The 13096-nt window shown below is 34.8% G+C and overlaps 1 protein-coding gene across 14 annotated transcripts in view; it reads right to left on the bottom strand.

Annotated features, from left to right (window-relative positions):
- LOC141461393 (uncharacterized) overlaps positions 1 to 13096 on the bottom strand; it is a 561940-nt gene that overhangs the window by 367674 nt on the left and 181170 nt on the right. For all 14 annotated transcript variants that reach the window (XM_074142539.1, XM_074142471.1, XM_074142462.1 and 11 more), the window contains exon 4: positions 625 to 930. In XM_074142539.1, coding sequence (XP_073998640.1) covers positions 625 to 930 — 306 coding nt within the window. The remainder of the gene's footprint in view (positions 1 to 624; positions 931 to 13096) is intronic.

Consider the following 13096-nt stretch of genomic DNA (forward strand, 5'->3'; position numbering starts at 1 on the left):
CAACGATAGGCACAGCTGCAATTGAACTTTTTGGATGACCCGGATGAAAACTAATCAAACAAATTCAGCGATAACAGGTAAAAATAAGTTGAGAAGGGTATAACGGTTACAAAATAACTATAAAAGAACAAAACAATGGAAAACAAACTAAAATTATTCTTCATCAAAAGTTTGGTAACCCACCAACTCATGAATTGTCGAAAATATATATTCAACATAACAAATTAGAATTTTGTAAAACTGTGAAAATAAGGAAAGAGCCGATCTATTTACTTTAGAAAATATAAATAGTCTACAATTGTTAGGTACCTAATATACGTAATGATCATTCAAGGTTGAACTTTTAATAAAATATAGGGAAAACAAATTGGAGAAAGGGGAATTTGATTGATATTAGCTGTTATAGTAATATTAAGGCGAGGAAGAAAATTAATTGTTTCTACCCAAAAACCCTCTTTAGGAATGCTTTCATCCAATCAGACGGCGAAATTATTTTTGTTATTTTAATTAAAATTATCCAGCTGATAATTAATTTTGGTTATTGCAAACGCTCCATATTATTCTTTTACTTCACAAAGTCCTTCAATACTATATTGAAATAAGATTTGAAAGACAAGTACTTACATGCAGTGCACCTTTCACAATAGGCCCAGCTTGTCCAATGTACAGTGTTGAAGCCGAATCAAAGACCAATTCTTTTGGCTCCCTATTGACGATCATTGAGTCTAGTGGTTGACAATTGAACGAAATATCAACACGATCATCGCGAACGGTTAGACCAACTGAAGACCACGATGTGAAGGATGTTGGTACTCTAAATGATGCAAGCGTCTGTGATGTATACAGACCTGTACCGAGATCTGTGTAGAGCAGAGACACGTTGCTCTGGCCAGCACCAGCACCAGTAACCGATACTCCTAGTTCCACTACCTGTAACAATTAACATTTTTGTTTGTTTAGAAAATTATTTTAAGAACATAATTGTTCATTAGCATCTTATTACTGTTTTAATTGGGCAGATATAATAGCCCTGGAGCCATAATGGAGCTCAGGAGCTACATCCCACTTCCTGAGATGTTTCTAACAGAAATGCAAAAACAAATCTTCTTTTCAATTACAAATTAAGTAAGCAATCTCAGACTTCACGCGCATGAAGTGTAAACCAACCGATTATGCAATCCTTACCCATCAGTTTAGTTTCCGCACTTGCCACTCGATCATCACTTCCGGTGTTGGACAGTACCGTCTGTAACGATAGAACCGGTGGCTAGTTGTATACTGAAAAAAGGTTCCGATCGCTAATTTTCTCAGATATTAACGAGCCTTAAATTAAAAAAATAAAAACAATTATATTTAGTAAGTAGAAAATAACGTGTACATATATCTTTTGATTTTATCAGTCGGAACACGCATGTTTATTATATCTCTGACGAGATTCGGATTTACATCCATCATTACAAGTAGTTTAAATCAGTTTTTGGAGCATAGATTTCGTCTTCACTTATGTTTCTGTCTCGCAATGGACAGAAAGTGTAGCAAAACAGATACCACAATCAGTGATACAATAAACATGCTTGCTAAAATCAAAGATATTTGCGAATAATGCGGACCTAACAATTCGAAGATGTGTGATATTAAGCAGAATAATTCTATGATGGCTAGATTCGTCTATAAATGTAAATTTCCAGAGTGAGATAGGAAATTAAACGAATAATTTGCTAAATTTTCTCGTTTTTTTTGGCAATTTATTTTTTCGCAGTTAATTAAATAAAATTAATTTTCGTATTTTTAAAAAAATTAATTTCTTACTCGAAATTTAGCTGAAAAAACAAAACAAAAAAAAACACCCTAAAGGGCAAAGATAACAGTCAGCAGGATCCAATCTTTCAGTGGACACTTCCCAGAGGGGTATGGGTACGGCTAATACTATTGTGCTTTTCACAGCCTAAAACCACTTAAATCCTGGCCGAGACCCGCCTACGTTAGGCGGCAGTTCTCCGTCCCCTAGAAGGCGGCACAACCTTCTCTAACATAGCAGAGCCGTCTCCTAGAATAATGTATACTTTTGGTGGCCGTGTTTTTAGTGAATATACATGCCAGAGTGTTGGTTTTAAACTGAGAGATCTCAGAAGTGTACAGTGGCAAGGTGGAATAACAGAGCACAAATAGCTCTCAAAACAAAAAGGGAACCAACCCTTAACCTACAGGCAACCTTTAGTACAAAGAAACTGCACACAACATGCTGCTGTAACCTTCTCATGGTTGATTGTTTAACTTTAAAAAAAAAAAAAAAAAAAAATAATCACCCCATAAAAACTGGAGAATTTACTTAACAACTTCTCTTTTTAGAGGAAAAAGAACTACTTTAATGAATACTTGATAATAAAATAGAACTACTCGTACAGTAAGCCTCTTTACTTCTGTAATGTATAATTGTTTTTGAAATTCAAAAAAAATTGAAATGAAAAACAGAATGCGATATTTTTTGCAAAGCAGACGTAACTAAGTCCTTGATCAAAAGCAAAATATAAATCTAATTTTATAAGACTCCTTATTAATGAACTCATTATTTTATTAAATATTTAATTATGAGTCACTTTAGGAAGTTCAAATCTTCTACCATGACTTTATTAATTTACACTAATTCTATACACTAAATAATTAATAAATAATCAGTATAAATAACAAATTTTAATTAGTTTCTAATTTTTTTTTATTTCTGAAGTACAGGTAATTCCAAATTTTTTTTAATTGTTAATAAATTTATTAAAATTTACAAATGCATTAACAACCAATATCCTAAATTCAATTATCTAATTTTTTAATTTATCTCTCTCTCCTTATTCCAATTCTCGTAGTATGCGTTAATTTTCGTTAATCTTTTCCTTTGCTGTCGCCGCCAATATCTTATTTTTCTGCTATTTTGTAGTTTTGTTTATTTCTCAGTTCCCATGGTTTCAACCTTCCCCTTCTCTATCCTCTCTTACCCGTGGGGTTTTTCCGTCTGCTGTAGTTCAGTACGCCGCTGACTCTGTGCAAATAAGTTAGTGCTCCTCAATTCCATACCGCTTCATAACGAGTCGACGTCTGGCCCTGCCCTGCATCAGATATAGTTCGCGACCGCTGGACCAACGCTTCAAGTACAGCTTTTCGTACTTCCGCAACGCTTCATCATCGGCTGCTTTCGGCCCTACGTCACTCGAGTCTGCCTGCTGGTGTACTTCTTACTGCATCTCAGCCTGCTAAGAGACACTTCCACTGATATCTAGCACTTCGCTTCATCCGCATCTAGTGCATTGATTGTACTATTACTTCTTCCTCATCCGCATCTAGTGCACTTGGTGCACTATTACCCTTCCCTCTTCCGCTTACCTCACTTCCAATTCTAATACGCCTCTTTGGGCTTGAACCCCAATATTCCTTACGCTTCTAGGAGCTCAGCTACACATTACACACACACTTCTTTACACACTTGTTTACCTAAGCTCTTTAATAGTTCCTATTCCCTTCTACCGCTTAATTAGAGAACCTTCGCCGCCTGGCGGATACTGTGTGCGCTCGCTTCCGGTGCGTTAAAGGTAAGTGTTTTCTTGACCATTTTCATTACTAAATATTTTCTTTGTATTTATTTATCCCTCCCCCAAGCACGTATCGATTTAAATTACGTTTACGTCATCTTCCCCTCTCCGCATCTGGGTGTAAGCCTCACGCGCTTACAAGAAGCTTAAATGGACCTAGCTGGAGATCGTCCCAAGGCGTTTTTGCTTCCATCGGGTCTTGCGTATCAACCCAGATATGTTGTGACATACCCTTTTTGTAAAACTGATCATCATGCTTGCACGAGAGGACCGGTATGCAATAGTCCAAACTAATAAATTAAATCGCATATCCAGTTCACGAGTTTTAGGTATTGTACGTTGATGGTTCAAAAAGTGGGTACGGTCCTTAAAGATACCTGAGTACACTGTGATTGGAAAAAGGATTAAGAAGAAAAGAATCTGACTCGCCCACCAGAAACTTTAGTTCAGACCAATTGCAAGGAAACGAAACCAGAGCCTCGCAACAAGACACTACGCCGCCTGGTCTCCTAGAATACGTATTTTACAAGTTTTCAGAAAACTTATTTGTAGCTTTCTTTGTGACTGAATATGAAAAAAAAAAGTTTGTTTAAATATATAAAGGTAAATTCCGTTTTATGTGAGGTCATTTCCTGTAAAACTTGGTACGCTATTTAAGGCGCTCATACGGAGTTAATGTCACTGTTTTTTCTTTTTTTTTTCTTCCCAACTTTGCACGCATTATCTTTTCCACTGCTGATTCGCTGTTGTGTCTAACTGCCCTTTTTTCTGGCATTCTAAACTAGAAAGCTTTTGGATTGTGTTATATATTTATATTTTAGTGCTTTAGTGTTGATTTATATTTGTTTGCTCTCACCAATAGTCTAGCTTTAGATTGCGTGCGTAAAATTATAGTTTATAATAAATGTTAAAAACTTATTTTGACTTTGAAAGCAAGCAGTCTAAAAAAAGCTCTACTGTGGCTGTGTCATGGACACGGCCGTGTGTTGTACGTGAATACGATTACTAACGGGTTATATTTTTTATATAAAATATTTTTATTTATGTATTTAGGATGAAATCAAGGAAACAAATAATTACTGTGTTACAATATAACTTTATTAATTATAGGTCTGTTATAAGAAAAGTACGACACAAATGGCATACAAGATACATCGAGATTTCTGGTAAACGTTAATTCAATATAGGTATTACCTAACGTAGTTGGAGAAGTTTCAATATAAGACAAATTGAACTCGCTGAGCATGAAGTCGCGCAATGAGCGGTTTTGTGAGACATCAACATTAAAGTCTCCAACTATCATAATTGGTGTAAGTAAGATCAGGCTCGTAATCGGGTATAATTTTAGTGATGATTTTGGAATATTTTAACAAAGGTCGTAACATAAAGAGTTTAATTTCTGCTAACGCTGTGCCCGGATGGATATACACAGGCCCGAGTACGAATTTGAAGATGCCATTGGCCTTTTTCGTTTACTAGACAGACATCACCAGCTTTTGCGTCTTTCATTTCCAAATAAATTTCCGCAATGTCAATGTTAACTCTATTACAATCAGTGAAGCTATTGATGTTGCGATATATGGCGACTCCACCGGCTTTGCGACTTTTACAATTCGATGGTTCTAGAGAAGCCCTTTCCAACCGTATACGATCTCTGCATTTGGTTTTGGCTTTTCGACGCGTATAGGCCGACATTATATATTTTTGATAATTTTTTTTATTCTAACACCTTTATTTTATTCACTGTCACTATTTTACACTAATGTTTTATATACAATCGATTAAAACTTCACCTCCACCGTGCGTGATGTGTCACAGTCATCGCTTATCGTAATGAATTCTTTGATCCTTTAGCTATCCAGTGGTCTAATTTAATTTTGGAAGGAGACGATAGATTCGAAATTATAATGCCAAACTGTATCCCCCGATTTTGTTATCATTAGATTTTTTGGATTGCCACCATATGATTCAAATTTAAAGACGTATTCACGTCAAAATGGAAGTTTTACAAAACGGTACCAATTTAAAGCAATTTTCTCAAAAAGAGCTACATTGATTGATTGATCAGCTATATGATTTTCTTTAACTTAGAACTCATCACACAATACAGGAACATTATTCCAGTTTATATATTGTGAATGGTGGATTTAGGAATCTATAGTTAGACTTAAGTGTTTTTAAATGACAGACATTCCGCTGATATCTGCAAACACTGTAAACATAGTAACTGTGTACCTCCTATTATCAACACCCACAGACATCTACATGTCAATACATGTACCTATACTAATAACAAAACGTTGATTAAACATTATGAGTTAAATAAAATAAAAAATGTCAGTTTTAATTATAACAACTGTCGAAAAACATGGAGTTGTCTAACCTACGTATTTTGTAAAAATAACAGAGAAGAAAACGCTGCGTTCATCCGTTATTCAGTTCGCCAATAGAGTTGACAGATGAGAGTTAAAACTCTCTCTAACATTCATAAATAAACGAATGAAATTCTAAACGTTAGATAAAGCGAAATGTCATTCAAGTTTTAGAAATTCCAAACAATATTCATTTGCAAAATTACAGGGTCATCCGTTTAAAGAACGTTGTATTATAAATAAAGGGTTCTCCAGTTAGACTATCTATTTTACCGCCAAATATAACTTCACTCAGCTTGAAAATTATTTAACTAAAAATTTATATGTACAACAGTCCAAACTTATGAATAAAATCGCGCATCAAGTTCACGAGTTTTAGATATTGTATGTTGGTAGTTCAGCAGTGGTTAGGTGTGCCCAGATCAATTTCCCAAATTATCCTGAGAATTTGAGAGAAATTTTTAATGTGTCGAACCATTTTGAATAAAATGTACAAATTCAAAATTTGAACTAACGCTTTTCGTAACATTTTTATATATTGTAATTGCGATAACATCACTATCGTGAATATACCGTTATTCTCTTCTAACGTCTAGGACAGAATCTCTCTCTTTTTACTCAATTCATGGACAGTTCTTTTCTTTTCTTGCAATTACTCTCTTAGGCTTTCGTCCCTCGTTCTTCGAGCACAATCTCAACGTGTTCTACCTTTCACACCATTGCCATTCATTTAGATTTCTCTAGTTTCGTAAAGTTTTTTGAATTCACCAACTCTTCGACCAGTACGTCGTTTAAGTTAAACTAGAAATTCACCAGTGCCACCAGAACTCATCACAGCGTACGACGATACACTAAATCCCACATTTTGAAGATTTTTTTAAACTCAATATGCAGCTTTCTCATTTTTTGCTGACATTTTTAATAACTTCACTGGAATGAAGAAAAATGCGCTCAGAATAGTGCCCTTGTTTTACTTTCTGGGTTGTCAGAAACATCTTAGTTTCTACTACCATCGTAAGATGGTTTTAAGGACATAGTTTTGCGTTCTTATATTTCTATATTTACTCTGTATAGCAAGTCTGCAGATTTTTTGTTGAATCCTACAAGTATTCAAATGTGCAAGAATATACTTCTTGGAGCCTAATCTAAAGCTTTCACTAAATCAATGAACTACCAATTTCTTTTCTATTTTTATAAAAGTTTTCGCCTGCTAGTGGTTATTTATTATAATAATATATGATATTCATTTATAATTTATACAGGGGTTAGGAGAAAGAGAATACAATTTGTAGGTATATATAGTTGTGCTGCAGGTGAAGACGAATTGGGTAGGAATGGACCACATCTAGAATCAAGCAAGAAAAGTATAAGAAAATGCTGATATATTGGTGCCTAGGCGCCACGATAGCCGAGCGGTTGGAGGAAAGACCTGTAAAGCTAATATGTATTGTAGTACTGAGTTCGATTCCCGGTCTTGGTCTTTGGATTTTATTTAATAGTTAAAAGAAAATAGTAAAGTATGTTTGCTAGTCGCCTCTGTCCACGACACCTAATGGGTTGATGGACGTAAAGCCCGCCTGAAAAAATAGGCATTACTTTACTTTACTTCTTTTTATTGGTGTCCAACAATGTCATTGGTGTAGATGATGAGAACAAGATAGAAAGACGACTTGGGCCACTTTTTTGTATAAGTACTTATAATATCTGCGTGTTCATTTTCTTCCTTTTTATCAAATCACTTTTTTCTTCATTTAATTCTACAACTTTTAGAAGACGTTTTATTTCATTCCGATAACAGTCGACTTCCGGCAGACGGTATATTACCACTGCTGTATTTAGTTTAAGTTATATGGCTCGATGTTTCAATGTAATGTCTATTCTTTTCTGAAAATAAACTATTCTAATCTAAGACGACTTGGGCCGATCAGGTTATTCTGTGGCAGAGATCTGGGAAAGACCGACAAACAAAGTGGTTCAGAGGAACAGTTGCTATAGCTGGACCTAGTGCATTTTTATTAATCAGCGATCAATTTTATGATTTTTAAATTATTATTATTTTAATTTGGAGAAAATAAAGTCTATACTTTCTTATTTTATTAAAGGCAAAAATGGTAATATAAATTGTAATAAATTTATTGCGCTTAGGAGAAGAAAGATCCTTATTTAATCATTATTTGCAAGGAAGAAAAAAAAAATAACGTCGTTTGTTGACTGTATTGTAAGTAGATCTGCATTCTACTACAGTAATATCTTAAGGAACACAAAGCTAAATAACTTATTTTCTTAAGTTCTACGCTTTCTTTTGTACTTCGCTTAGAGTGTATCAATAGATATTTTCTTTTAATCTTCTTAGGTTTGAAAATGATTCCGTAAAGTAAGGCGCCAGCTACCTGGAGCCGAGTGGAGGGTCGAAGTTTTCTGAATTGAATTAAAGTGATAAGTAAGCGATAATTTGAAGCGCTTTAGATTAGACTTAAACGTATTATGTTCGTGAATATTTGAAAATTATAAAAAAATTTAATGTATTTCGAAACAGCAGAACAGTTAGTGAATAACATCACAAAAAGTGGGGCATAAATCAAAACTAAGTGGTGAAAGCTTTCTGAGATTAATTGGCGATGAACAAGTATAATGTTTTGGATTATTTTCGCGAAGAGGCGAAGAAATACAGAAAAGTGGTTTGTTTGGTTCTGAAATATATTATTGAGAAATTCAATAGATGTGGATGTAAGCAGTTGTAAGGCCAGCATCATTCATCACACATGCTAGGAACACTGCATGGCTTTAAGACAGAGAGAGCTATTGAAGGAAACTGAAAAGCTAACCTGCTCTTTTCTTTTCGACTCAGTCGGAAAATATCAATTAAGTTAGTTACACAAAACTTTAGCCGAGCAAATTAATTGTTTCGAGTTCATTTTTATAATTATATAGAAAACATTAATAATTTTGAACTAAACTCACATTTATTACTTTAATTAACCATTTAACTGTAAACTTTGCGCATATGATAAGACAAATTATTGCATTGTACTATTTTCTTAGTCAATCAAAGATGTGACCATTGTACAATAATGAAAACATATTATTTAAATTAAAGCTTATAAGCATTAATTATTTTATGAATATAATATTTTATGCCTTTAATTAAAACTTTTATTAAAATGAAAATGTATCAGATTTATTACTAAGAAAATTTCAAAGGAATCAATAAGGATAGCACAATCTGCCAACACGATGTACCCTTAATTAGCGCTTTGGCCATTATTTGTCTTTGACTTTATTCGCCTTCTCAGTTTTCTAGTTCGGCGTATCTTCTGTATCTCCACGTACTTTATCTATCTTGAAACTCTCTTCCCCTAACAGTCTGCCAGTCCTCCCATCGCCTTTCTACATACGAGGTGTAGCTATTAAATAACGAGACTGATGCTGCTACACAAAAACTATGCATGCGCCAAATCCTAACGACCGACCGCTGTGCAGCGTAAAGCCTTCTCTTTCGATTTGTAAGAGGTGTTAGTTTCGTTTTGCCGAAAACATGATACTAAACATGTAGACCAACAAATTGTCGTGAAATTTCACATGTAACTGGGTAAAACCGCTACTGAAACTTATCTTTTATTAAAAGAAGTTTACAACGATGAATGTTTATCTCGTGCGCAAGTTTTTGAGTGATTCAAGCGTTTCCAAGATGGCCGAGAAGACGTCGGAGATGATGACCGCCTGGGTCTTCCACGTCCAAAACGGATGAAAATATCGATTATAATTAATCAACATTACTACCGTGAGAAAAGTGGTTAACTCCGTGAAAGAGTAAGGAAAAGACGACCCGATTTGTGGAAGAACAAGTCACGGGTTTTCCATCAAAGACAACGCGCCGGCTCACACTGCATTATCCGTCAAGACGTTTCTAGCCAAGTACAACATCCCAGTTTTAGGCCATCCGCCTTATTCGCCTGACCTGGCCCCATGTGACTTTTATCTGTTCCCCAAAGTCAAATCTGCATTAAAAGGAACACGATTTCAGTACGTTCGAGCTGTGAAAGAAAAAGCGGCACGCGTCATGCAGGAGCTGACAGAAAAAGACTTCCAGCACTGTTTCGAACAATGGTGAATTCGCATGGAGCGTTCTAGGGATAGGGGAGGGGTGTATATTGAAGGTAAAAGTAACTAAATATGTATAAATTTAAAATAATATGTTTTATAGCAATAGTCTCGTTATTTAATAGCCACACCGCGTATTTCTTCCAAAAAATCTTATTCGACGGAGCCTATTGAACTTAATGGTCCCAACTAATTACCGAACGTAATATCAATCTCCATTCTTCCCTTTTTTTCAGGACAGTAATTTTTTTTCTCAGGATTTTCCTTCAAAGCCATTAGAGTACTCTCATCATCATCATCATTATTATTTTTATTATTTATTTTATTATTTTTTTAAGAGTGTACCTGCCTCAAAACCATAACAAAGAAGTGGGCGGATTCAACCGCAGGTTCTTTATTTTCCTCGAGAAATGGCGGTTCAGTCCAAAGACTGCTAGCTGCTACCATCTGATTCCTAATTTCTTCTGAAACACCATTGTCTCTTTTATCCAAAGATCCCAAATACCTAATCTTGCCCGAATCTTCATTCGGAAATCGTGTCGACGATCCCACTGAGTTTTCCCTTCATTCACGCTTTGTTCCAACTGTTTTCCTTCCTGCCATTTTTTTGGTGGGCAAAAAAAGCAACCTTTATGGCCATTGATCCATCTCTTTAAAGTATCGTCCGTACATGCACAGATTAGGTCCAATTTGGAGAATATTTTTCCACTTTCCAAAATCATATATCACGGTGCAATCATGGTGGGTTAAATGAAATAGCAAGCATGCCAATGCATCATCCCATTCAACATCGTTATCACTTTTACGAACAACACTCTGTACTCCTTCATGGTTATTCTGATATGGCGAATAAATGTGGTGGAATTCCTGCGGCTTCATGTAGTATAGTTCTCCTCAAAATGCTGTCTTAGGGAGCTTTTACGTCTACGAACAGGAAATGGATTTTTCGATTTCCTTCCAATATAATCAAAAAGTAGAATATCTTATCATGGTAAATTTATTTTTCTGAAACCCACACTGGTATTTACCCACTTTGGTCTCATGTACAGTAATAAGCCTCTTTTAAAACCAATTACTCTAACTTTCCAGAAAGTTGACTGAAGTATAAGTGGATGTTTAGTCAATAAAAATATCACAAAGAACGGCCACCGACCAAAAAAAGAAACCCTAACGCCACCGTAGATTGTTGAGTCAAGTTCGAGAGTTTCCGCGACCAGGTCCGTCCTGAAGTGGTACTAAAGCACTCACTTTGTCTGTAAGATGTCTGTCTTTGTGGTGCTGTGGAGTCCACGTTATGGAGGTGGTGGAGAAAAGCTCGGAATCTAGGCTGATGGTTTCTTGAGACTCAATGAGGGAATAGACTCTTTACTGGAAGGTAATTTAAAGGATGAAGAGAGTTTTACTGGTTTTTTGGTTTTAAAACCATTATACTGAAAGAAATTTCCACAGGATGGGAAAGTAGATAGTTCTTAGAACTGAATAGTAAATGTAAATTAGGAAAATTATATTCTTATAAATAGAATCGGAATTTAAATCAGTACTTTCCTTTTACAATGTAAGAGAGTTTAAATTTTATAGCAAAGATTCTTAACATGGATTTATGTAGGGAAGAAGCTGCTCTGACATAACTTATTTAAGCTGATATATTTGCATGATCATCGATATTCTTAAAAAAAAAAATTGAGTTTTACTAACAGTTTGTTAGAAAATGGAATTAGAATTCCATATTAAACGGAGTTAGCTATATAATAAATTTAAAAAGAAATCAATGAGAGATTGAAAAAGTGAGGGAAACATCTCAACAGTATTGATAGAGAATCTTAATTCAATGTTAGACAGAGATCGCTGTTTAAGAATGTTATGGAACAGTGCCGCCTCCGGCTAGAGCCACCTTCACTTCTCCTTAGCTAAAAAAAACATTCTGCCAATCAATATTATAAGGATGAAATCAAATAGAAATTACTTGCCTACATTCTAAATTCGATGTAATGGCCACCCACACCATCGTGATAAAGTTAAAATGGAAGATGTTCCCATTTATTTTAGTTAAGTTATTTCCTCGCTACCATCAGCGCTAGAGAGTTGCATAGGTTTTAATTGCGAAAGCCTAACTATACATCTTATGTATCAATAAGTTTAGAGACCGTTTAGAAAATACCTCAAAAAGTGAACAACACATTGAGTAAAGACGTGCATCAGGTTAATAAAATTTCTTCAATAGCGGAATAAAAGTACACATTAAATCCTACTTCACAAAAAGGGCCTTTCAAGGGCAACCTATCCATAACCTTTCTAAGAGGTGCCCTTAAATCGAATTAACAGGAAATTTTTCAAACAAAATCTGAAAATTTACATTTATAATCACCATACGATGTTACAATAAAAATTATAAAAGTTGTTTTTGGGAGAATCTCAAAAGGCTAAAAGATCTATTCAGTAAAATAGTAACTTATCAGCCGAGTTTCTAAAAGTTTGGAAACTAGCCCAGCATTTAATTTTTAACGTAATCAACTATTTTCTTTTGACGAGGCTTAACGTTCATCTACCAATCAATTGCAACGTGGACAAGAGCGAAAATATATACTTTACTATTAACATTTTTTTGTATTCAAAAAAAGTAGCTAAATGTGGGATTCGAACTGGAGATCTCCCACTTAAAAATACATTCTTTGTAACCACTACACCAATACCTACCCTACATTTCATTTTTATAAACTTTATAAAGGCGGCCAGTCAACAGAATTAACAGCAATTAACTATGATTTAAGTACAATTAACTTTACAGGAATGTTTTAAGCGAATTTTGCTGGAAATATGTTTGAACTTTCAAGTTACACATTATTGTTTTTAATAACGTTTTAAATACAGGGTTATTTCAAAATACAAATGTCGTTTAGTACAATTAGTGTTTCATTTACATATCATTACATTGCCTTTTTAGCCTACTTTGCAAGTCTGAGTGAACATTGTTTGACTGCATTATCCAGCAGCCACCAGTACAGCAGATTCTAATTAAATCCCCAGAAACTATCCAAAATCCTAATT

This window comes from Rhodnius prolixus, unplaced genomic scaffold (genome assembly GCF_049639745.1).
Source record: "Rhodnius prolixus isolate KJV_2025 unplaced genomic scaffold, Rpr scaffold_1, whole genome shotgun sequence".
In the NCBI taxonomy this organism is placed as follows: domain Eukaryota; kingdom Metazoa; phylum Arthropoda; class Insecta; order Hemiptera; family Reduviidae; genus Rhodnius; species Rhodnius prolixus.